Here is a 27,460-nt window from a genome sequence, read left to right as displayed (position 1 = left end):
GCTGGGAGATGTTAAAAATTTGTTAGCGCTTCTTTTCATTTCGTGGCCTACATTCATTTATTTATTGTTTTCTTTGCTAATGTTAATATGTTTATGCAATCTAAACAAAAAAAAAACAAAAAAAAAAAAAAAAAATTGAGAGCGCCAGAACGGTTAATTATTAATTTATAAAATGTTTGATATCAGTCAGAAAAGAAAACTAAACCAATATATTGTGTATCACTTATAGTTACACCTATCTATGTACCCTAGAAAAATGGTACATGATACAGTGATACACGAATGCTATGAAAGTGTAATAATAAAACGCAAAGTACAACTGACATAATAAATAGCGGTGCTTGCAAACGATCATTATTAGCCATGTACCTATAGGTAGGTTGTTAAGACGATAAGTTCCAGTTCAAAATAATTTATCACTGTACATACAAGCAAATATTTTTCGTGCATTAGAAACTTTCAACTTCCTGTAATATTATTTCGACAAAATAAAATCAATTTTAGATTTTTACAAAACGATAGTGTAACTTCGTCATTGACTATTGTCAAATTGAAAGGATGCAAACTTAGATGTGATCGAAACGTAGGTAAGACATAAATAAGTAAGTCATTTGCACTACTGTTGACACTCACTATCGGAAAAGTTGAAGATTTTGTACTATGTCGAGGATTTTGTATATTCATATTTTTATCTTTATTTAAATTTATTTTTTGTATTTTGCTTCTCTCTTCATCACTTCTGTGCTGGAAAATAAGTTTTAAATTGCTGCTTCACCGATTACCTTTACGCACGTATAATTCATTCACTTTTGTTCTACATAATTGATTGGTTTTAATACATGAATAATTCCTAATCACGTATTGAGATATTATTCAAATTCATATAATTTTAGTGTTACAAATAAATTTCAACACTGTAGAAAAATATGATTTTCGTTTATCATTTTGCATTTGATTACAAAGTTTTGAATTTCGTTCACAGATTGGCACTGAGAGACGTTAAGGTTTTAATATACGTATTAAAAATTTCTATTAATTTTGATTCGCTACGTATCAGATGATATTTGATACACTGATTTCAGGTAATAAGACAAATTGATTCACAACCATGGGTTTTACAAATGTCAAGCATTACTGGACTTTTATCCGTTGCTAGTCGTATGTTAGATAAATTAAAACAAAAAAATTTGAGTACAAAGAATAGAAGAAGAAATTCATATATAGAGTATTACTTCTCATTTTTGAGACCATTCATTTTATTTCGTCTATCAGTGTCCAATCTCCATGAATCAGAATAATATTCAGAAGTGTATCGAGGCATTGAGGCTTTAGCAAGAATGTTGTGTACACATATATACTTTAAATATTGCTTTATGCGCTTTTTCTGAAATAAAATTTGATATTTATTATCTTATATTTCATTTTAGGCGCACGAAATTATTATACGTTCACTCTACGTCGTCGGCAAAACTCATGTAATCTGTTCTGAAAATAACTAATATTTGGGTTTTCTTTTAATTACGCTTATACTCAAATTGTTACGAATACTAATTATATTTTGTGGATAAAATATAATATTAGCTCAAAGTTATATATATATATAAATATATATATATATACATATATATATGTGCATATATATATATATATATCGATCATAATGTTACACTTACATATTTCCTTCGCTTAGGTTTAGTTGCATTACATTTTCATTACCATTAAATTTATTCTTTCATATTACTAAAAATATTTCTTTTTCTCAGTTCGAAGCATTCCTCGATAATTTTTTTCTCTTTTCATTCTTTATTATGTTTTTTTTTTTTTTAATCTTTCTTTAAAGTTAGCAATCGCGTTATACAAAATTGTTCAGCCACACTTTTCAGCACAAAACACTTCATATATGCTGAATTCATTATGGCGACCAAGCAGCAAGCCAGCTCAAGGCTTTACAAAACTTTCATAAATGAGTACTTAATTACTACAAAGTTTTAAATACCGTATCTAGTCAGCCTTAAACACTTATTGTTTGATTTCAATACGATTTCGGTAATAATAAATAACATTTGTGACAATTTTACTTCTACACAGAAGAATAAAAAAACTGACGAGACTAATAATAATTTTTTATGAAGGTGAATAAAAAAATTGAAAAAATTATTATCATTTATGCAACAGTACGTGTAAAGTCTGAGCGTATTTAGTCGCCATAGAGTTTTATGTGTAGCTATATAGATTTTAGAAGCCCTCTTCAATTATATCAAACTGTATCATTTGACAGACTTCGAACGTGCAGCATACTTTGGAAAATTCTTTATAAATCGTAAAGCTATTTTTATTTTTGCATAGTCTGAGTATCTTCTTGAAGACCCCAACTCCCTAATGTTTAATTAATTTTTTCTTTTTCTTTCTTCAACTTATATCTCAATATTTGTATACAAACTTACTCGCTAACTTTATCCTAGAATGTACTTTTATGTTTATCATTATTATTATTATTTTTTTTTTGTCTTTACGATTACTAGTACGTGGCGGTGGAGTATTTTAATACAGTTCAGTTTGTTCTTGCCTTTTTTCTTGTCATGCACACGTATACTTATACTTACATACACACACGCACACATTCTCACTGGGTGTATTTATATAAAAACCACATATTTATATATATATATGTGGTATATATTTATATATATATACATATATGTAGTTTAGTACATACTGTATGGTTTAGTACATACTTATACTTGAGGTCTGATAAACCTGAATCTTCCTGTTACTTGCTACATATTTAACCAATAGAGTTACATGGGATACTGCCGAATACTAAATCAAGATGGAATACTTTGACGAAAATGATATCATGTGAATTCATTTGCTAATCATTTTATTTACTACCAATAATCATTTAGCAATATCTAAATTCATGGAAACTAACAAATTCATTGTATAAATCATTTAGTATTCAGCAATCCTTACTGCATGCTTAGGTTTACGGCGTAAGCTTTTGTTCATATAATCTACAATCATATTTATTGTTGCTTGCCGCTGCACAATATGACAGTCTTATAAACTGAATTTGAGATAATTAAAGATAAGACTCATAGAAAAACATATGGCAAAATGCATAAACCATTTTTAGTAAAGAAAATTATAAATGCGATTATGGCAAGAAATTACTCTGGCATGATTTAATCTACGTACAAAATGTAAAATCAAAAACCAAAAAATGTAATGGCACGCCTAGAAAAAAAAAAAATGATACAGTAAAATCATAGCTGCTAAAATTTATCACAACTAGTAAAATAAGAGATTGCAATATTTCTATTCATATTTCGTCCTTTCAAAAGGCTAGGATACCAAATCGAAAACAATAAAGATAGGTAATTTGTTTTTGTACCTAATAAAATCTACTCAATGGATATTACAAAGTGTTCGGATACGTAATTGGAATCCGAATTTACATAATTATACTAATAATGAAAAAAAATTCAACAGAATGTTTGCATAAATATAAAACAATCGTAATATTACTATAAAGCATTAGCAAGGAAAAAAAAATACAAACTCCAAAATTTGTCTATTGTAAATAGTACGCTTCCCAAATAATAATAATAATAATAATAATATTACTAATAACAACGAATTCACATAAAATAAATTTAGATTTAATGTATAAAATACTGATAACTTTGTTTAAAATTGAAATAAAATTCTTTCTCTCAGTATTGCCACATATTTCTATACAGTACAGTGGTTAAATGCCTTCTAAATTGATACAAGGATTCAAATTTTTATGAATCAAACTTATTATGCAACGGAAAGTACAGCTCAAAAGGTGTGTGAATTTATTTTGAAAAATTGCGGAATTAAGCATTATCCTACCATACTTTCTAACGAAAACATACGTTTATATTTGCGATTTTATTGATGTAGGCTAATCCATAATCAACCTTCAATGAAAAAAAATTATATTCTTTATGTAATATGGCAAGACTCTTGTGTCAGACGTTTTTCACGCCTGCGTTTTTCGACATAAAAAAAAAATCGCTTTTTCATGCGACAAAGATTTTCTTGGACTTTCTGGTTACAAAAGCATCACAAACATAGATATAATTATTTCACAGAAATTTGATAGGAAGAAAATATATTTGTACGTGTACACATTATGCGTATTACGATTTGGTTTAAGAATTACTGGGTCAATAACTTCACCAATGACATCAATGTCTTGACATCAACTGTCAAAACTTGTCAGTTTGAAAGTACACTACTTTGACTATCAACAGTTCGCCCAACTTATTAGTCAACATGTATTTCAGGACGATATATTTACTTAAAACTATTTGCAAACCAAATTAAGCAAAAACAGCAATCTATTATTGAAACTATGGTAATCGAATGGAAGTTAGGAGGATAATGTAAAATTTAACAAACCGTAATACGAAGAGAATACCTAGATATATAAATATTCTTTACAGACATTTCATGACATGTCCAACAGTTGCGTCACGATATTTTTCGTTTTGTATGAAAACGTGAATATGTAATAATTATGGCAATCTTCACTTGCTGCATATGGTACTCTACGCTTTGCGTGGTTGACTATTTAAATATCAAATCCAACCATGTTCTATGGTCACAGAATCCTATATTTCAACATATAAGTAAGTATATTTTATAATTTATAGAGCTTTCTGGCAAATCACATAGCGTTAAATGTGAAGGACTTTGATAAACCTCAACACAATTTAATTTGTGTGAAAAAAAATTACTAATACATCACATAGTTACCTAACAATAGAACGATTAAGGATGTCTCGAATTACTTATGCATATGTGGCAGTTGTCCATGTTTCAATCAAGTCAATTTCCCATTTTGCAACACTTCTTTATCAATTTTGAAATGATAAGTCGACATAAACACGAATGTCTGTTCGTGATCATCGCACGAATTGTTGCCAATATTTTGAGATTCCTATGAAATTCATCCAACAATGCCTACCACAAATGAAAAGTTGAGAAAAAAAATCTTACATAGATCGAAAATTTAAAGAGCCCCCCCAAATGTAAGTCATGTTTTGATTCTACTATGTTTATCGCTCGACCGTAAAACCTGAAAAACACAACTGTACAATGTATAACAGCTGATCCCATCAAATAATACGTTTAATGTCATACAAGTCGTATTATTATGCAAAGAAAAAATCCGCACACACGTGAAACACATGGATCAGCGAATATAAACCCTACGATGTTCGCCGATATGCCACGACCATGTTCGAGTTACCTGACAGTACACATCCTCTTGACAGAGGTAGTCACCTTATCTCAGAAATCTTTGACATGCCCTAAGAAGCTCAACTCATGTGCCTGGTAGTGGCTGGCAGCTGCTAACGGTGTAGTGCTTGACTGATGTGCTACATTAACAGCTGCTAAGTGGTGATGATGTAATGTGTGATGCGGAGTGTGCGGGTGAATAATATTATTTGGGTGGGGAACCTGGAAGTTCCCAGGTGGCGGGGCTCAGGATAAAAGTGCACCTGGATGTCCCCCTGGAAGAACTGACGACGCTGTTACCGTTGTCGTCTGCATGTTAGATGCGTTGTTCTGCTGTTGGTTTTGTTGAGTACCTGTTAGAAATTTGTTCGCATTCAGTAATTATAAAGTCCTACATCAGAATTCGAACTCGGCTGGAAAATTCATCTAACAAAACCATACGAAGATGATAAATCTTATTGCTATTTAATGAACATTTTTTAGCAGCATATGACAAAATGCTCACTTATGAGCACCAAAACAAGATAAACATTTGATAATGAATTCAGTTTCGAGCTCACCAGCATTCTGACTGAGTTCAGCCTTGACTCGTCTTGCAATATGGCTTCTGGTATGCTTCCTAAGATGATCCTTTCTGTAGAATCCTTTTCCACACTCGGTACAGACGTGTCGTTTCTCGCCGGAATGTATTACAAAGTGTAGTGTGAGCTGCTCCTTTCTTTTGAAAGCTTTCAAGCATACTGTACATACGTACGGTCTCTCTGGATTATGACTCTGTTTATGACGGGTCAGGTGATCTTTGCGCTTCAAACCGGCCCCACATATATCGCAAACAAATCTTCGCTCTAGCGTGTGTCCAAGTAAGTGCTGCTCCAGAAGTTCTCTTTCGGGATACGCCATGTGGCATTCAGGACAACAATAAAGCGTCGAACCATCCAAAGCAGTGGTCAAACGAATTTCGCCCGGCTTAGGTCGTGGTTTTTTCTCCTTTGGTGCCTTCTTCTTTTTCTTCTTTTTATTGGTCGGTGACATCATGATGTTTGGTGTTGTCGTCGTCGCAACAGCCACGGATGTCGTCTGAGCCATTTCTGATTCTTTTTTGATACTTTCAGCGGAATACTTTAAAAAATGGTGCAGACTTAATGGTAAAGTACTTGCAGGCAAGTGACTCAAATAATCTGCAACCGTTGACCCAGGCGTTGCTAGGGATTGCCATGTGGCAGGCATCGTTGCTGGTGTTTGCGTGTGTGCGTGCTGCTGATGATGTTGATGCATCGTATAATCTTGTTGAGAACCGTTCGTAGTAGCTTCGCCGTTTCTTTGATGATCCTCGCTCTTCTTATCCTTGCTCTTGTCTTTGTCTTGAAGAAGATTGCACACGTCCTGCTGGTTTATTGTTTCTGTTGTCTGAAAAATGACCAAATGATTGTGGATCAATCACGTGAAAAATAGCAGGACGAATGTCAGATTTATCTCTAATTTTATTGGGGTGGCAATAAAATGACATATAATTATGTAAAGATCGATCAAAATCATTTCTTACCTGATGATAAGTACGTTTTTCTTGCATGCCAGGTGAGTTTGTTGGACGTTGTTGAACCGGCTGACCCTGGGAGTATGGAACGTTTGGATAATGGTGAACATTGCTATTCGGATAACTAGTCTTATTGTTCATCATAACTTGGGACTGTGAAGATTGAACTCCGTTAGCTTCTGATCTGTATTTTCCCATAACCGGCACTCCGATTGGAGGCTGGTTGGGAAAATGATTGGCGTAGCGAGCACCCGCGCCTCCTGAACTATCGGTAGCAAATTGATGGATACTCGGAATGGTACCAGGAAAATGGCCTCCAAACGGCGGGAAATTCATTGCAAATCGTCAATCCAATACCTGAAAAACATAATTGGCATTTTCTCAATCTAGTATAATTTCGATACATGTATGCAAAAACGCTTGGTAAGAAGTTGCAATGAAGGCAAATGCCTTGTCGCAAATCCAAGATTATCATTTACTACAATTTTTTTGAAGTCTCGATTCGATTACAACTTTGAATAGGTATAAATAGTAATTAATATCATCAATTACATTATACAATCCATACATTTTGTATGAAAGTTGATTATACCGATGGACCTAATATAGAGACAATGTTACAGTTGTAAACTCATAGATGTCCGATTATGTGTAGACAATGAAATATTACGGTACCAAAATAGATTTATAAAAAATTGAATATTTCCGAAAGTAGAATGAGTTGAAGATCGACGACATAACAGACATCGAAAAATACGACAATAAAAATTTCGACAGTTCATTTTTGAGTTTAAACCTATGTAATCCGAATATGCAGATATAAACGCAAAAAAGGGAAAATCCAGTAATACAATTACGAATGAAGTAGGGAAGATGTTCAAAAAAAAATTATCTCTAATTCCCAAAGGATGAGTTTGGTGCATAGTTTTATCAGAAAATTGATATATTACCGGTAAATTTAAACTGTATGAATCGAAGCAGTACGTATCTGATGGCATACACACATACAGAGTAAAATTCGAACAATGAAAACGCGTTGACTTGTATTTCATTTTTAAATCGCTGCGTATCGGATGAAGGATTTTTTACCATAAAAACTAGACTGGCGGTAAATAAATGATCTGTGAATAACGTGTGGACAGAGCGGTAAGCCATAATAGTGAAGATGATAAAATTTTTGCTGTTCGCGAAGACTATAATTTTGCGTAATGCTTTTTCGCATGATACGATACGTAACACAGATACGTCAGGTACACGGATAGAGAATTTTACATGCTGTTTGGCTGTCACAATGGATATGTAGGTGTATTTAATGCGGATTAATAGAAATAAGTCGATCTTACTTACAAAAATCTCTCTTTCCCCATGTTTCGGGTCCTAGGGTTGATTATTCAGTGGGCCTTGTACGATAACACGCGATAAAAATGCAGTATTTCGCCTAAGCCGTCAGTATTTCGCCGATAGACGCAGGGGTGGAACGGGGGAAAGCGTCCTTTCCCCCCTCATACCACAGAGCCAGTCGATACGAGGCCGAATTCGCACGAATTTCAACATAAAATGGCCGTTCGACGGCTGAAAGGTCGGCCCCGGCATCCTCCGGCCCTCACAATTTATGTAATAATTATTAATAACCGCTTACCATTTATGATTTCGATGATAAATTCGGCCCCGACGAATAATCGTGTGTAAAGATTCGTGCCGTTGACACCTGTCCCTCAACTCGGCACCCCCACCCCACCGTCCGCCCTCTACTGTCCCAGCCTCTTAACTATTTTTTCTCGGGCTAAGCGAAAATGCCCGAATACCCGGCCATGCCGGGGTAACCGGGTACACACACCGGTTCCAAATCTTCGTTTCAAAGGCTGCGCGGCAATGACAATGGGAAAAATAAATTGACCCTCCCCCCTCCCCCTGCCCCTCGCCCCGCCCCCGCCAATCTCAATAGGCAGCATCGATATCGATCCCGATCCCAATTTATTGCTATTCCCTTGATAACCGGGCTCATTCCGTACCGACCATAGATCCAGTTTCGTTTTTACTTGAAAACCAAATCCATTGATAATTAAGGGGTGGGAGATTGAGAATCGCGAACCGGATTAACAACTCGTCATCTTAAATAAATACGTGTAGATATACATAAATAAACGAGTCGTCTTGAACAACGAGATGTATATTAAATGTACGCTTTATTTTAGATGTTTTTTTTCTTTTTTTTTCCTTTTTTTTTCTTCCAATATTTATGTAAGTAACAATGAAAATGACTTACAAACTATTCGTTATAACTACAATATAGTAATAATTTTATAATAGCTCGACCCACTGCCTTTAAAATGTTATACCTATGTAATTAAAAAATTATTTAATTGTGGGTATATTTTTTTTTTTTCATACACATTGTAATAACTTCCATAATCGTGTCATTTTAACGGCTTAGCTGCCGTTTTACTAAAGGGAAAATAAATTTTGAATTAACAGTTCCACTGTCGATCAGCATACATTTTTCGCGCTTTTGCGATGCATGGAAACGAGCCTAGAACCTTGAGATGATGTAAAGCTTGTGTGTCGCGAAGAAAAATTAAATATATTTATATTATAGTTAACGTTTGAATGAGTACAAATTATGCTGAAATATAGGATAATTACATAGAGAAAATGCTGGAAAAAAATGTTTTCAATTGAAAATCATATAATTACTACCATTTTGTTGGTTTGTTTTTTTATTTAGGTTTTAATTGTTTTTTTGTTGACTTTTTTTCTTCAAATATATCTTATTGATAACAAATTCCATACGTACAGCTATGTATTATTAAAATTATATTTTATAAATACCATCTCCAAGATTTATGAGAAATATAAGGCTAACTACCAGTTAGTTACTTAGATTGTACGTTCGAAAATAAATTTATATTTAAGCGAGCCAAGTTCGCAGGAAGTCGAAGCTGAGTCTATTATTCGTTTAATATTTCATTACCTATATGATAGTTTACTTGATTTATGATTTTCAACATTACCAAATGTTCTGTAAAAATTAATAACGTCATTCTATACGCGGAAGACACAAAGAAAAAAAGTACCCAATGTTTGACACGCGTAAAAAAAAAACTGACATCTTTCTCTAAATCTAAATTTTTGTTTGAACACAGCTCATGCTAATATGTACTGAAAAATATAAGCTATATAATTATCCTATATTAATTTGACATTCTTTATTACGTCAATATTATACTCATTATAGTTCAATATTATACGTGCCACATGTGTCAGATATTGCCTTTGTAAAAATATACAGCAATCTTTGATTTACAACGTGTATGCATGCATACATATATGTAAAAGTTTGACGTCGCAGAGTTATTATATATTTGTTTCTTGATGTCCTTTTTTGCAATTCAATGCAATCAGTTGAATTTCCTTACTGAGAATAAATAATCATATTTATTCTATATGCTGCAATGTTTTTTTTTTCAATTGGTACTTATTCGTGTTGTTTATTTTTTTTTTTTTTGTCAAATTTGTTTAATGAAAAATCCTGTATTTACAATTGGTTATAAGCATTTTTCTATCAAGGATTACCATGATTTTAATTCTGCAAGCTCAAATTCAATTATTTTTACCCCTAGTAATTCCAGATGGTGCTTTAAAAAATATATTCACTTTGTTTTAATCCTACTTGCACGTTAGAATTACGTCAGTAATAATTTAATTTTAGCCAGCAATAATAGCTCCTATCAATTTCTGTTTACATACTGCTAATCATTTATGCATAACTTATATAAGAAATGAACTAAATTTAAAATTATTTTTAGTATAATTTACATTTCGTATCCGATTTGCTTCAACAAAACTAATAAATTGTCATATTTCATACATATATTACTTTCCCTGCACAAATGCAATAAAATACAATCTGTGATGTTTTTTGCTAAGATTCGACAGATAATGGCAATCAACCTACGAAAACGTCAAGTGATACATTCTCACTGATCACATGTATTTCCTGTAGTTAACAATCCTCAGAAGAAATCCGATATAAGAGAAAACAAAAAAATGATCAAGGTTTGCGTAGCTCATTTGCTGATACCACATGATGATTAAATCATATAAAATGTCATAAGATAAATATAAATTGGGGAAAAATTATTGTTTTTCGCCCACTCAGGAAAAAAAATCATGCTCCCAAAACGAGTAGAAAAACTTATCATGATTGCTTACTATCGTCAGACAAAACGGACTGATTTTAATTTGGAGAATTTACATCCCATAAACCTTAACAATCCTACTATTGATCAGGTATATATGTGTTATATGGATAATTTGAAAGATATACAGACTACGACAGAAAACGATGTAACGAAATTTCATTGTCAATTTGTAGATTAGATTGAAGCAGTAAAACGGCAACTTGCTAACCAAAATATTCTAAAATCTTGATGATGTTCCGATGTACCTGAAGTTATGTAATCTCAATTAGGATAATTCTGCATTATCTTACGTTAATCTTTTTAAAACCAGATACTCGTAATAAATGTTCGAAAATTTTTTATACATTTTGCTATTCAATTTATGCAGAAAGACGATCATAACCTCTGGTGTAGTGCCAGATACCATTGCATATGATACTGAGAATTGAAAACTAAAGATAACTTGGACTCTAAGTATTAAAAACTATTAATAATATTGGGTTGTTTGAAACTGAAATAACAAGATAATACAAAACACTTTCCATGGATGTAATTCAAATGCTACTGGAGAAATTCGTTTGTACTCAGATGTTAAACCAGAGACAAACAGCGTAAATTAAATACGACGTCTACATTGTTAAATTGTACAATTTTCAACACTTAGAGTCTTCTTTTATTTCAATTATTCAATTATTCTGTACGTTTTGCCTTACTCTTCCCTTGGCCTGCTCATGATTGAACCGAAAATACCGCCCCGTTTGAATATGGGCGGTAGGCTGTTGCTAATGCTGTTGTTGCTGATGATGCAGCATGGCCATGGCACCAGTTTCAGCCGCAGTTGGTAGAACAACTGTAGATTGTTCGCTAACAGAAATTTGGTGAATCTGGGCTCCAGATCCCTGACCAACTTGAATTTGAATTTGCTGTAATTCGGGCACATTATTTTGTTGCTGCTGCTGTTGCTGCTGCTGTTCCTGGTGCTGTTGTTCCTCATGCTGCTGATTTTGTTGCTGATTTTGAGAATTGTCCGTAGTGTTCAACGGGTCGTCCTTCACTCTCTTAGCCAAATGGGATCTAGCATGTTTGCGAAGATGGTCCTTCCTGTAAAATGCCTTACCGCATTCCGTGCATACTTCTGTTTTCTGACCAGAGTGTATGACAAAATGAAGGTTGAGGTGTTCTTTTCGTTTGAATCCCTTCATGCATACAGAACAAATGAACGGTCTCTCAGGACTGTGGCCCAACTTATGCCGTTCCAAATGTTCCTTACGTTTCAGTCCGGCCCCGCACATGTCGCATATGAATCTCCTTTCGATTTTATGACCGATTAAATGTTGTTCTAGTAACTCTTTCTCTGGATAAGCCATGTTGCACTGAGGGCAACAGAACAGCGTTGTTCCATCAAGCGCAGTAGCAATCGTCACCTGGCCAGGTTTAGGTTTCTTTGGCTTTGGCGGCTTCTTCTTGTACTTCTTCTTCTTTTTTGGCTTTGTGCCAGGTTCCGCGGCTTCTACAACGTCCGGAGTAATCTCCGTCTCTGGACCCGCTACTGTAATGTGAACGGATTGTTCTCCAGAGGCTGTAGTAACTGGAACCTCTAGTCCGTCTGCGCTCAAGGGACTAGATTCAATGGTCTCCTCTCTCTTAATTGTCTCCGCAGAGAACTTCAAAAAGGAATGTAAGCTTAATGGTAGCGTGCTCGCCGGCAGTCTGGACAAATAGTCAGCTACAGTGGATCCAGGCGTTGCTAAACTCTGCCAACTAGCAGGCATCGAAGTTATCAATTCTTCGTTACTTTGGTTACCCTGGTTTTTGACAGTACCCCTCTTTATCAGTGCTACGGGCGTTGTACCCTCTTTGACATCCTCTTTTGATTCGTCCATACTTTCTCTAAGTATCAAATCCTGTGGAATTTGAGCCACTACGGTTAGGCCTTCCGGAGCACCAGGAAGGTGGACGGTTTGCTGAATCGTTTGCTGCGACGTTGTCGTTACAGCTGTCGACGTGCTCTGAGTCGTTTGATCCGATCTGTAATGAGAAAAACTTCAATTTAACATCACGGATATCAAGATCACTCCAAATATGAATTCAATTTATCATTATTGAGTAGAATTTACAACTTTCAGTAACTTAATTATTTGCGAGCCAAACTTTGGTAAATTTTACCAAAAAAGTAAATAAAATTCTTCGATTTTTTTTTACTCACGTTTGGGTTGTAGCAATGGTATTCTGTGGTTGAACCTGTATTTGAACACCATCGGCATCCTGCTGACTGTAAGCAACGGTCAATACGGTTGCCGCCCCCTGAGGAAACTGGCCCAAAGAAAGAGGAGCCAAATGATACTTGGGCTGGTCCCCGCTAGTCCCACTTTGAGTAACATTCGGATTGACGACCTGGATCTGAACCGTTTGCTGTTGTTGGGTACCATCTTTGCCAGGCACGGTGATAGGTAAAGTAATGATTTGTGGTTGCTGATTATTTCCACCCTGGGCAACAGTAGTGAATCCATTTGGATCGACGGGTCTCAGATAATGTACGCCACCCTCGCCTCCAGACAACACGCCGACAACTTGACCCCCAGTAGTCAAATTTTGGGCAAATTTTGCAGTTGCAAATTGATGAACCGTCCCAGTGGGTATAGACCCGGTTGTAAACCCAGGAAACGGTGTGAAATTCATTTTACACAACTTGTCGTATCTGAAAATGGGCAAGAAGAATTTCAAAATCAATTTTAACATCCTTGTTGAAAATATTTAATCCTATTCAAGATATTGATCATTTTTCTGGCTGCATGCACATGTACAGGGAGTTTCAAGGTTTGCGTGTGGATAATCGTTACAACCCCCCACCCCGACCTTTTTCCCGAATTTATCAAAAAATTCCGTCGATCGTTGTCGGTCAATCCCCAGTTCCCCCACCCCCCCCTCCCCGTTCGCGTTTTCCCCCGATTTACTCGGAACGAGACGGATACAGCGCGTTGCCGTTTCGTCGCCCCTCCACTCTGCCCCTACCTACCAAACCCGTCAATCGTGTGCCGCGTCGCGACTCAGGAGCTCCGCGGTGTGTATATATATATATACATATACCTATGTACATTTTTCATTCTATTTTTGTTCCTCCATCTCCTTTTTTCGAACTTACAACCGAGCCGCCCTCTCAACATTTCTCGATATACAGAGAATTCCGTTTTTCGCGTGTTTACAAGCCTAAAAAACTCAGGTAGATACAGGCTTTCGTTACCAGATACAGAATGCGCATTAATTAAACATTCTCATATGAAAAAATATCAGAAGTATAACTTCGTCTCATATACATCAGTCTTATTCTTCTCAGACGAAAATAACAAAATTCGGAGATTTCTTTATTTTCTCTAAATTCTTGTGACAAATAGCAATTCTGATTGTGTCTGCCCCGAGGAAAAAATGGGGGTGAAATCGGGGGGGGGGGGGGGGGGGGGGGGGGAGAAAATAGGGGTCAAGTAACCCGCCGACTTTGATCTTGACCCGACGAAGGTACAAGTCAAAGTGTCACAGCATGGATTCGGTAGATGTTCCGTGTCGAGTGGGGGTGTATGGTAACAGAGGGGGAGGCATCGAGGGGGGGAAGTCGGCGAAGCCGACTAGTGGCACGGGATCTCACCCCACTTAGACGCCCCCACTTGGCCGTGGGGGGGTTAAAAGGTGGGGCGTAGGGGGGGGGGGGGGGCGGTAGGTGGGAAACTGGGAACCCCACGCGAAATAGAACTCGCGGGGCGACGACGATGGGGTGACGGGTACCGGGGTAGGGGTGAAGAGCCAAGAAAGAAGGGAGCCTGGAGAGATGAGAATAGAGGAGAGTAGAGGAGGAGAGGAGCGTGTATACGAAACGATGGGGGGAGAATTGGGAATGGGAATGGGAAGCGACTCCCGGAGAGCAAAGTGGGACAACGTCCCGCCCTTGATTGCCTTACGGGATAAGAAAAATGACGAGGGGGGCACACAGCAGTCGCGGACCCAACCAAGTGCAAGGCCACGCGCGGTCTCTTCTCGGGTGTCGTAGTATGTATATCAGAAATAGGTTCGGCGTTCAGGGGTAATATGCATCCGCAGCCTCAACTTCTTGCCGCACACCGGCAACGAGGAATGTCATTGGACCATGTGAGTTTCTTACAAGTACGCAGGAGACATAATTGTGCCTTGTAATTATTTTTCAATGTTACATAACGCACGTAAGTTACGATATCGATATGATGTTTGTAACTACACACAGCTGTGTACCGAGGAAATAAGGTTGCACATATATGCATGTACATATATAACGTCTATGCGTATATGCACGCGTGAAAAATTATATACTTATAACAAGTACGCGTATACACGGAGCATGCATGTAACGTGTAACACCGCAGAGTCGCGGTGATCCAACTTTTGTTACAACTCCCATGTGTGTTATTTTGTTGCATCTTGTGCGGGTACGCGGATTTACGCTTAGTCCCTTTTTTCCTTACTGTCGCAGTCCGATAAGGTGGTATTTGCAATTGCCTTGTAAATGGAAATAAAGAAGAACAAAGGAGGATAAATAGAAGATGAACTATTTTACTATTACAGTTGTTAGTATTGACTCGTAAATGACGCAGATTAGTGTTTATCTTCTTATGCTGTAAAGCATATTTGTATAACAAACAACAGTCACGGCTTTCCTGCAAATCATATTTAAACGATGGTTTCAGGATAAATAGAAGAGGGAAAAACATCTATCGATATACCTATATTGAAGAGACAAATCGTTGACGCACGACGAAACGAGAAGAATTGTATTAGTGAAATAAAAATTGTTTAATAGCAAATCGTACGACCTTCGACGTGACCAAGGCGATGTAACGGCGTAATATACGATATTTGAACTCGGTAGTTTTGGTAATACGCAGGCAACGTCAGCCGGAAGTGACGCGGCATCGCGATCATGGAGAAGTAGACAATGGAAGTAGAGCCAGCAAAAGAGGAATGCGTATAAGTCTTAAAAAATGAAAGTAGAGATTTGAAAAAATCGAATCGAAATTGAAACCCTGTGACGATTTCGCAACTTGCGAGAGTCAATTCCTAGCGGATTAAACGTTTCAGACTCGTTCGCGTATAGCGATGTTCTCGGAGAACGCGGCTGGCTCGTTTTCTACGTCTAAAAAGTGACGGTGCTATTTTAAGCAAGAGAGAGGCGAGATTTCTGCGCCGAGCTAAATTGGCGAATCGAAGAATCCGACTAGCGTTTGCGATTTTCATTAAGTAAATTATCGCACACCGGTTCTAGCTATTTCGATGGTTAAATTTCAGCCGCGTCTCGGTAGACGAATTGGAAAGTAGATTGTAAACGTCGGATCGGTAATAATATGCGTGGAATGAATACGACTCGCGCCGGGCAGCGTCGAGGAAGAAGTTGGGCGTTGGCCGCGAGCGAGCGAAAAGCGAAGCGAAACGCGGAGCCGTCGGTTGCTGGCACTGCGTAGTCGGCCATTATTGAAACTCGGAAGCGAGCACAGCCTGTACCTGAAGCGTCGACGCGGGCTGAAACGGGTAAAATCCTATGCCGCCGAGTTTTTCGCCTCGGACTCGTTGTCGCGGGTCCAACGTCGACGACGAGCGACGGCCGTCGACTTTACAGCGATACTCTGCGCCTCGACGGAGTCCCGACGATTCCCGTATCCCCCCACGTCCTACGAACGGTAGGCAGGCAGGCGGCACCAGCACCAGCACCAGAAGCAGAAGCAGGGCTGTTGTTTACACCCCCACTTCGTCGGGTTAGAAGCAGAGATGCCTCGGAGGGGCCTCGGAGACCACGGCAGGCAGGCACCCACCACCACGCAATTTCCAACCCCACCAAGCCTCAACCACTGTCCGTACTTCTAACCACCCCACCAAAGGCAGGCCCGAGCCGTGAGCCACGGCGAGGCTCTCGCGACGTATTTTAGTATCTTGGGGTGGGTGCCGTGTGACCACCAGCTATTTCGCGGTTTCTCGCCGTCGTCTCGCCGCGTTGTTGTCTCTACAAGATCGAATACCAACACACACATGTAACGTTATACACACCTCCGCGTCGGCTGGCTGGCCTGGTCTGACCCTAAGCCGGAAACCCGCGAGCTACGATATTCCTCCCAATTGAGCCAAGCTCCGATATATCCAGCGGGACCCGGTACAATGACGTCGGGAAATCCGTAACGGTATGGGATCTATCGTCGAAAACCGTTGTTGCCGAGGACGAAGAGACGCGCGAACCGAGTTCGGCTCGTTCTCCCGCTCGCCACGCTTAACGAGAGAGAACTACCTCTACGTCGTTCGACAAACACTCACTCCTGCCACGGGAATAAACGTTTCACACGCACGTCCTACTTACCCCGGTTAGTTGTGACGCGACTGGTATCCTTCGTGCAGTGAGCACCTTCTCGATTGTGTGGTTGGCCCGTTCCTCGGCTCGGACCGTGTGTTCTCGATATTCACAGCACCAACTTTCTCATTTCTACGGGTTAAGCGTTCCTCGTCGCCGAGGCTTTTCAAGCGTTCACTGTGCTTTGCATACGTCATAGACGCTGCTCAGGGCCGTGCTAACTCGACTCGGATTCCTTTCCGACGGTTTCAGCACCACCGCGCAAACACAATTGTACTTAGCTTGTTAATGACGCTCACCACGGCGTCGTCGAACGTCGTTACTGCACTCGGCAAAACCAGTAATGGAGAAGGATTTTCAACTAACGGTACATAGCCACTGGCCACATTGAACGTCGCGTGGTTACGCGCAGGCAAGCAGGCAGCAGCGAGGCGACTTGTCTCTCTCCGTGTCACAGTTAACTTTCCCAGTTTCAAGCCATAACAGGTGCGACAATTACCGGTACTCGATACGGAGGCGCCCCGATAATATTCGCCCACTTCGCGAAGCAATAGCGTTGTCAATAATTTCTACATCGTAACAAATCGGTAAACAAATACATAATTCTTGAATGAATGCTGCTATTAATATTCTATCGGGTGAAAATTAATGATGGCCGCCTTCGACCAGCGCGCGCAGCCTCGATTTCTCGGTATTACGGCCACGTTTATTTCTGCTTCGTCGACCTGCAGCGTTACTGACAATTTTTAACCAGCTAACACAAGATACGGGAACTACAGATGATTATCACAATTTGACAACAAACACCAAAACACCTGCCCTCCTGTCTACCTCCAGCACCGCAGCTCGAAGCGACACTGACGTGCGCGCGCATCTATCGACCTTGCTTGAGGTTAAGTCGACTCTCGACCCTCGGCCGTCGTACTATCGCGCATGCGCAGTGCGTCTCGAGAAATATCTTTCAAAATCACGTTTGCTCACTTTTGCCAAACACAGTGTTAGCTGCGTCTTCTTTCAGAGGGAATAAGAAACGACGCTTCGCCACTCGTATTCCCAATTTTTAGGTCGTCATGTTACCAGAACTGTGAGAATTTATCAGCTGTCCCAACCTCGAATCTAATCTTTTGCGGTCATTTATTTACTATGTACACGGTACACTGATACGACCAGAGATTTGAATATACTAAAAAAAAATATTACCATGCTGAAAACTAGTTTTACCGGAAATTTTCAAGGAACAATGCTTTTTTTTTTTTTTTGCCATTTACTGATTTACGGAATATTTTAACAACAGTCAAGCCAGTTATCATCTTACTGCACAAAAGTACCTAACGCAACCGTACAAACATTGCGCCACATTATTCTTCGGAGATTCAAAATACGATACGAACGGACAAGATTATCTACTGTTCATACTTCTTGTAAAACGATTGCTTTATAGATAATTTTCTTTATACGAATTCAAAGGATTGCAATAACAAGTAGTAGTATACTTTAGGCAGTGCACAAATGTCTGAAGCATTGGAATAATGATATCATCAAGGTTTAATGCAGTCGCAGTAAAAGTCTGATTTGTTTACAAAACCGTTGGCACATAGGCGCGGGAAAAATTAATTATAATATTAAAATAATTATTAAATATAATATTAAAAGAAATTAATGTACTTCATTTATTGATTTTTATTTTTATTATTTGTTGATTTATTAAACTAATCTTACATTAGACTGTACTAATAGCATACAAGCGCTTGTCGCACACCAGTCGGGACTTGACAAATTATATGAACAAAATAATCGTAAAATATGTCAGTATATCATGTAAGTGTTAAACATGATTTCAGACCGATATACACTGCGGTTTTAGTTGAGTAAATGTGAATTAATTTCTAATATATTTTTCCTTATCAAGATGTACAGGGGATAATAAAATGCAATACAACAAGTAAAAGGTTATATCTGGCCCAAAATGGTTTGATGAAAACACGATTCGGCCTGAGGATAATTTGAAATTCTCTAATTGATTTTGATTTTATTAGTCTTATCGAAATAACTATTAGACATATAGTCATATGTTGCATGAGATTTCTTCTTTCAAAGCTAGCTGTATGCCAGCGAATCAGTAAAGGCAAAATGTAAATCCAAATTGAACAATGATTAGTATAGCTCAGATGCTCTCTGCATACGCTCCATGTAAAGTGAATAAAGTAATTTGTTATTTTCATAATAGTACGGATTGTCATTTGCGTCTAAGTTGGGCCTGTATTCGGCGGTATATGAGCTTCTGCTCGAACTACATCCATCCAGAGAACTCGAGCCTTGGGAAGGCTCGGAATGATTGGGAGATGGAACATAGCTGCGGTTGCCCCATTCAGAGTCCATGGTTTCTTGGGAAGACTCGGGAGTTGGTAGTCCAGATAATCCGTTAATGTGGAGATTATTTATCCTTTTACTAAGCGGCATGAATTCACCAGCTTCATCTTCTATGCTGCGTCCTCTTTTTCTGAAGTGTAAATGCAAAATGAGGCATGAGCGGCGAGTTTAATACGAGATTGGAAAACGTGAAAAAACAATTAGAATAAGGAATAAAATTAGCTGCTAATTACGTCGTCGAATAAATTTACGTTTAATGGAATAGCTGATTTAAAAAACAACTGGGCGAAGGACAGTAAAGATATTTTTGTTTCTGGGTAAACACAACATCAACTGTTGGAATAAATATAAAATATTAAAACCGGGAAGACTCAAATTTTTTTCATCCGACAGTTCAAATCGCATCGAGCCCAATTTTCTTCTGTCAAGTCAAAAGTGTAAAATTAAAGGTTATATCATCGTGAAACCGTTCGTTGTAAATACTAATAACTAACCTGTTGGCTTGTGTCATCGTCGAATTCGATACTCCGTATTTGGAGTATTTATTAACGATGCTCTGGTATTGAAATCATATTTTTCGCAATACCCTTATGGTCTATTAACAGTCGGTATTTTACAGGAATTATAACAATTCCTGGCTGTACAGCGTAAAATACATCTACGATATCTGTACTCTCGTCCCTGAAAAAGTGGCGATCGCAATAGTGGGTAGCAAAGATTTTCAATTTTTTGTTGCTCTTCGTAGTTCTTGCTTTCACCAACAGATGACAGCAGCGCTGGCTCTTGGAACCTAGAGCATGTTACTGTATATGCTCTAAGCTAAGGCTCTAAGCTTGGAACGTTTCAACCAGTGTCTTTCGCTGTCATGTAGTGGCACACTTTGGATGGAGCTAGGTTCTTTCTTATTAGGGAAATTTGAAACCAGGCTGCGCGTCCAGCCTATTCATAGCGGGAGAGTTTGAAATTAAAAAGAAAAATATTCATTAAAATTCTCTCATCAGGGTTTTCGATGTGATATTCAGATAGATATTTGGTTGTGAATTTATTCCGAAATCAAATTTTTTATAAGAATGGTAATCTAATTCAAATTCGATACAGTCTTCTTGGAGTATTTTCACTGCAACGGATTTGAATCGATCGCTACTGCGCTCTATCGAGGGCCGCAGGAACTGTTTACCTCCTTTTGAATTACCGAAAATTTTGAACATTCTGAGTCACCAATTCTCGTAACACGTTATTTAAGACGCCCGATACTATTCTTTTACATCGAATAACTTTAGAAATTGAAAAATGTTCATTTTATACGCTCACGGATTGTTAAGTTACATTTTGCATCACGTTCCTGTTGGGTACATATTCATATACAGGCCTTACCCAGACTCTTGTCAGAATTAATACCAAATTGATTTCAATTTGACTATCAAATAACCGCCGAGTGCTGACGTCAGATACTCAACTGACGATCTTGGAATCAGGTTTCCTGTAACTGCGTGCCTCATTAAAATCTATTCAATCGATATACACGGGTACATAATCTACAGATGGTTTTTCGTTAAGATAAAATAATTAGAATTATTTGATCCACCTCATACCGATTTTTTTTTTTTTCGATCTTGAATATGATATAATTGTATCAATGCCACGATTCCGAATTGGCTTCGTACGTTTAATTGATTTAAGCTTAGACACGTCCATGTTTAGGTAATCACGGACGTGTGGAAAAATACACTTGTATTGCAATCTAACTGTCCTTGTTTGTAGTTTATCTGCAACGTATCGTAATAAAGATAGTTTTTGACATTGAGGTAGAATGTTATTATTATTTTTTTTTACCTTACAGATATTAATACCACATGAACGTGCACCGACAAAGTGTAATTTAGCCTGGAATAATAGAAGGAAATTCTCGCCAAAATATCAACACTAAATATTTAGTCAAAAGATAGAAGATTGGCATGCATAGTATTGGGACTTTATATTCAAATCAAAATATTTACTTCTATTATGGGCAGTGACGTTAATTAGCATCACGTTGGAGGAATTTTTCCAACTATAGATTGTACGTGTTGACCTTAATTTCAACCGGAATTTCAAACACTTCAGGTTCTATTAGCTATATCTTATCTTACATTGCGTAATTCGGAGAAGTGAAGTATTCTTGATAATCGATCTTCGACGATCTCATAACACCTATTTGTAACGTAAGTCACTGTGAGTTCGCTAAGAAAAAGATTTTCAAATAAAAAAATTATTTCGACGGAATCGCGAAGTCATTTTTATCGTCCGTCACGATTATAGAAAACATAACTCGCGGTTAAACGCCTTGTCTTGCCTTGGTATGTAATTTCTGAAATTGATTACATGACTTGCAGAAAATACGAGTACATGTGGTTGTAGGAAGACCGAAGTTCAGTCAGAAACAAGAACTGAGTGACATAGATTATTTGATTTTTTCCGATAAATTGATGTGAGTACACATACCTATGCATGATATATGCAATCTTTTTTTCTGCGATTAATTATAAATCGTCTCTTATACGTTGTACAAAATTTATATAAGTTACAGTATCTCAAGGGCGATCGAAAACAATAGTTAATAAAAGCGTTCGTTCAAAGTCCCAAGATAACCGCGTCCAATTATCCATTTATGGTCATTTGACTCATTAAATACCGATGAAATCCATTCGCCGTATTACGATAACGACTATATTCTTATCGCGGTTCGTAATGATATGTATATATACATGGCATTCCCCGTATTCACGTTCAACTGAATTTTCAATTGAAATTGCATGGAGAAGAGAAGCAGAATGCTAAGGCCGGCTTAGCAGCCCAATTGATTTTGACGATGTAAATCGACGTGCACAAATTGTAGAATGAAAAAAATCTACGGCAACGGAAAGAATCCGTTCGGATTCAAGCGACGCGATGTGATAAAGTCAACGTCTGTTTGGAGAAATTCTGTGCGAAAGGAGCGCATGAGTGACAAATAAAACTAGTCTTCCGAAATGATATTAATATGAATCACGTATGAGACAGATGATCGTGAGTAAGGCAGCTGAGGTGTAAGCCTGAAAAGGGGGAGCCGCGGGATATTCGAGTGCGAGTAAATGAATCATTGGCCCGTAGTCATCCGATGTGTACCAACGTATAACGCCACCTTCGAGTAATGATTTCCTAGTAAACCAAGGAGAATACTTCGGAGATAGCGTGAATCACGAGGCAGACCTGCGGGCGGCGTGACTGCGAAGCATATTGCTAATAGTGCGAATTGCTGGTCGGGAGTTGAGCGATAGGGTCGAACAGATTACGAGGACTCTGCAAGTCTGCGGATGCAAATCTGTAACTTCGTCATCTCTTGAAAGATGACTCGTTCGGTTATTTTTTTTTTTTTTTACCACTTGCGCATCCGAATTTTCAATTCATTGGCCACGCATATATACGTTGAACTGATAGAAATTTATAGTTGTGGCCAGGTGATTATGGTGATAATACAGTCCTAAGTTCAGGATGGCCACACGCATGGAAATCCTGCGAAACCTGGAAAACCGGCAATTGTCAGGGAATTTTTATTTTGGTCATGGAAACAACTGAAAATATCAATTTTCTATCGTAAGAATTAGAAATGATTTTTTGAAGTGACAAATTTACTTTTTTATGTCGTGAAAAAAAAATTGGCTTAAACTCACTTTTTTGTACATTGTATATTTTTTCAATTTGAATTTTATGTGACTGAATATAGAGCTAGTAATGTCAGTGAAACTGAGTTTTGGGTCGTGGAAAATTGGGAAATGAGATGGAATTTTTTTTTTCCTAAAAATTTGTGACCAGCCTGTAAACTATTCTCATATTTTACCATAACCGTAAAATGTAGTTCTGGATTCTTTTCAGTTTCTTTCAGTTCTTTTCTAGTTACTAGAAAATCTAACAGACGTTACCACGGTTTTTTGATTATGCTTATCTCGTACCATGATATATTCTTGCAACTATATATACTGCGATAATTCGCGCGAACAGTTATTACAACAAATGAATTTATTTCTGAATATTACAGGCCTGAGCCGAGATCTCCACGTCGTAAAAACGCATAGCATTACCTATGACTCATGCACCACGCAAGGACCCCATACTCAACGTATTAGTCATGGTGGTTGTACCAATGCCGTGGAACTCTCTGCTTTCGGTCCACTGGCATGTGCTATTAGTACATGTTAGTTGGTAGTGACAAAATTCTTGCTTAGAGGCGATTATGCGCTACTGAAATAACCGCGGAATGCTTGTTAATTCGTGATCAGTACGTGAATGAATGAATTCACCTCTTGACGTATACCTTATATACTATGGTATATTTGTGACTATGATATGCATGGTTCGAAGAACCTACTCTTAGTTTTTGTAACATTTTTACACGTACACGTACTTATGTACATTTATCTCCAAGTACGGTTGAGAAAATAAATTAGAAAAAAGAAATCAGTAAAAGCAGGATGCGTGAGCGTTTCATTGTCAGCTCGACGATACGAATCCCTTAACTTCCTGCAACCGCCGCTCCCTGCTTGAAGTTATCGTCACGGAATTAGAACGGCCCAACGAAATTCTAAAAACTTCCCATTACACCAATCAACGCACCTCTAAGGCATGAATGAAAATACTGAATTATTCACAGGTAAAAAAAAAAAATCATCTAAATCCTTCAAGATCGCAATAAGTGCCGATGAAGTATACGCCAAATTTAGGCACTTGTAATTATATGAACGCACCGACGTGGCCATGTGTGTGACACAGCTTGTACCGATGTTACATATATTTTTTACTTCTCTCGTCTAAATTGTTGCCCATCCATTTTTAGATTACGTATATATGTCGTTGAACACATTTGAAACTGGGCTCATGTGTCTGTTTCGCGTCCATATTTGGGACGCCTTTAATGTTCTCGAGCTCGTTGTAAGCCACCGCTGACGGTTTCTATTATAATGAATGTCTGCTCTCTCTCTCTCTCTCTCTCTCTCTCCGACAGTTTTACACACGCACACAGATTGGTAGTCGAGAAAAGCTGGCCCCCGCACACAATCGAAAGTGAAGGCATTTGGCCGTCGCCCACGAGGATAACGAGAAGTAACAATCGGCAACAACCCAAATGCGTCAGGTGTCAAGACGAAAGAATTCTGTAATTCATGGCCTTTTTTACCCAGTGGTTTATCATTCATTTATTTTTATATTTATTCGCATTTTTCTCAAATTTTTTTTCACCTCTTACTGTTTTGCAAACTGCTGCATGTAAATTGCAATTTTTCGTCAATTTCAAATTGCTTATGATATATTTAATTAAAAAACTTGAATTCTTGCTTTATGACCCTGCAGTGTAATTTATTCGAAAGTAAAACGTATCTGCAGTTGCAAAAAAATAAATAAATAAATAAATAAAATAACGAAATCATATACGTGGGTAGGTTTAATTCGAGTGAATTTCTCCAAATTTATACAATATTTCTATTATACCTACACGCGAACACGCGGAGTCAAAATATGGCCCGTAAATGGTCGACTGCCATTTCAACCCTGACATGCATTCGTATATGGCAACATCCTCACCCGCGCCTATATTTGGGTTGGTCGTTTTGCGTTACATGCTCATGTTGGACATAATGCTTACATAGCGAGTACAGTAAATAGGCATGTAACGTGATCAGGATTCGCAACGTGACCGTAAAAGATTAAAAAAAGAGGCCTGAATAAACGCATATCAATAAGATTCCGCGCAATGCATCCGTTTTTTCAAAGTAGAATACAGTCTGATATTCATTCTAGGACAATAATTGGTAGGAGAAATAAACTGAACGGTAGAAAAAAATTAAAATAACAAGGTGACAGCCTTGCAATGAGTACATCAACCATAGTGGCGGAAATGAAAACTTGTACCTTGATTTAGGCCGCAATTTTGCAATGAATCGAACAGTACGACACGTTGCGACGCAACTTTTCCTTTCAAGGACTAGTACTTAACGTTACGTACAATATCTGTAATATACACGTGATAAAATCATACTTTCACAGAATTTTATGGTAAAGAAATGTGACAGATGTATTATACCACGTACATATTAAGCCCTGAGTAATGAAACGAAGTAACGCCAGGTCGAGTCCCTTCCTGTCCTGTGGAGAGAGCCTGGAATATCCCACGGATGTGTGCGGTGTATAAAGAGATAAATAAAAGTTTAAGAAGATCACGAAGAGCCAGTTTACCATTTGAAAAAAAAAAACACTCGCAACCTTTTTTAATTATCTTGTTCCACTCACAATGCAAATTCGACAACTATCCAGCTGCTAATTATTAATTTTAGCAGATAAAAATTATGATACTAATATCGAAGTATTGTGAATGTAAGTTGTGAGGAAATTTAAGATTATAAAGCTATATGATAATATTAAGAATTTGAATTATTCTTACTTATCTAGATTAAAAAAATTTTTACGTCTACAATCATATTTATTATTATTATTATTATTATTATTATTATTATTATTATTATTATTATTATTATTATTATTATTATTATTATTATTATTATTATTATTATTATTATTATTATTATTATTATTATTATTATTATTATTATTATTATTATTATTATTATTATTATTATTATTATTATGTGGATACTCAATTATACAGATGTTCAGCAATTTTTCAAATCATGCGGGCTTAAAATTTTCACCAGTAATTATGAATTAGTCGTTTACGAAACTTGAGATTACTTATTGTAACAAATTTATGTATTTTTTGACAATATTACTCGGTGAAAGAATTGAAAATTTGATAATTTAGTCATTCAAATACCTTATATAGAAAATTATCGAAATACGAACACGTGCAGGCAACAGGTATAAAAGTACGGTTCAATGAGAACTATAAATATTGTAAATTTTCTAGAATACATAATGCGGCACCTTAAATCGGATCGGTTCGAAGAATTAAAGGTCACGGAACTCATACCAGCTAGACTTTGGGCACTGATAATTTATACGCCTGTATAATATACGTGATATTATATCTAATTTCACGATGTATACAATTAAAAGATGTACTTTTCGTAGGAAGAAGAAGGAAGCGCAAGAGAGATGAACGGATGAATTAATGAATAAATAAATGAACAAGCTGTGTAAACGGAGGCGGGGAAAAAGAGAAATAGAAAGACACCGCGTTATATATCGCGCGCTAACGATTGTAATTAGTAAAACTAGTGGGCGTTAATTATTATTAAATTATTTACTGCAGGGATGTATGGACTACAGGCAGACTTCACGATTAGAGGAATTAGAGCGGGACTTATAAGGAATTAAGGTGTGCTCCACAGCCGCAAGCGCGCTCGTACATCGAACGCTTCAAGTGGTTAAGACCAAATATGGAAGTTTTATGGAAGTATTAACCGCGTGTCGAGCTATCGTCACTTTCATACTGTATACATGCCTGTGTACGCGACACGCGTGTACTGTGTGTATTAACGAACAAAAACGCGAACGTATCGAATACTTCGACACGTGAGACAAGTGCAATCCTATTTATTCAAACCTCCGCGCCAAAATCGTCACGAGCACCTTTCTTTGTTTCACTTTTCACGAACACGCAGTACCGACGATGCGTACAGAAATGGGTTTCCACGGTTTGAAATCCGTTTCACACCAACAGAGGCAAAAAAAGAAAAAAACATATTAATTGGGATAGCGATAGGAAATAAGAATTAATAT

General features: G+C 37.4%; 2 protein-coding genes across 3 annotated transcripts in view; both read right to left on the bottom strand.

Moving 5' to 3' along the window:
• Positions 1 to 923: 923 nt before the first annotated feature.
• Positions 924 to 18,210, bottom strand: LOC124211240 (gastrula zinc finger protein xFG20-1). The gene is made up of 7 exons (XM_069133830.1): positions 17,354 to 18,210; positions 13,196 to 13,687; positions 11,773 to 13,017; positions 11,393 to 11,427; positions 6,818 to 7,152; positions 5,835 to 6,681; positions 924 to 5,627 (listed from the first exon to the last, which is right to left on the bottom strand). The coding sequence occupies exons 2-7, from the start codon at positions 13,666 to 13,668 to the stop codon at positions 5,521 to 5,523; spliced, it is 3,042 nt and encodes a 1,013-aa protein (XP_068989931.1). The 5' UTR covers positions 13,669 to 13,687; positions 17,354 to 18,210; the 3' UTR covers positions 924 to 5,520.
• A 378-nt stretch (positions 18,211 to 18,588) lies between these two features.
• Positions 18,589 to 27,460, bottom strand: part of LOC124211888 (uncharacterized) — a 34,746-nt gene continuing 25,874 nt past the window's right edge. Inside the window, exons 1-2 of one of the 2 annotated variants that reach the window (XM_046611402.2) lie at positions 20,209 to 20,436; positions 18,589 to 19,844 (exon numbers count right to left, since the gene is read on the bottom strand). In XM_046611402.2, coding sequence (XP_046467358.1) covers positions 19,499 to 19,844; positions 20,209 to 20,225 — 363 coding nt within the window. In that variant the 5' untranslated portion in view covers positions 20,226 to 20,436 and the 3' untranslated portion in view covers positions 18,589 to 19,498. Of the gene's footprint in view, positions 19,845 to 20,208; positions 20,437 to 27,460 lie in introns of those variants that run through there. The other variant, XM_069133788.1, reaches the window with a different exon arrangement.

This window comes from Neodiprion pinetum, chromosome 2 (genome assembly GCF_021155775.2).
Source record: "Neodiprion pinetum isolate iyNeoPine1 chromosome 2, iyNeoPine1.2, whole genome shotgun sequence".
Lineage (NCBI taxonomy): Eukaryota > Metazoa > Arthropoda > Insecta > Hymenoptera > Diprionidae > Neodiprion > Neodiprion pinetum.
Note: the sequence above shows the minus strand (reverse complement) of the source record. Positions and strands in the feature narration are given on the sequence as shown.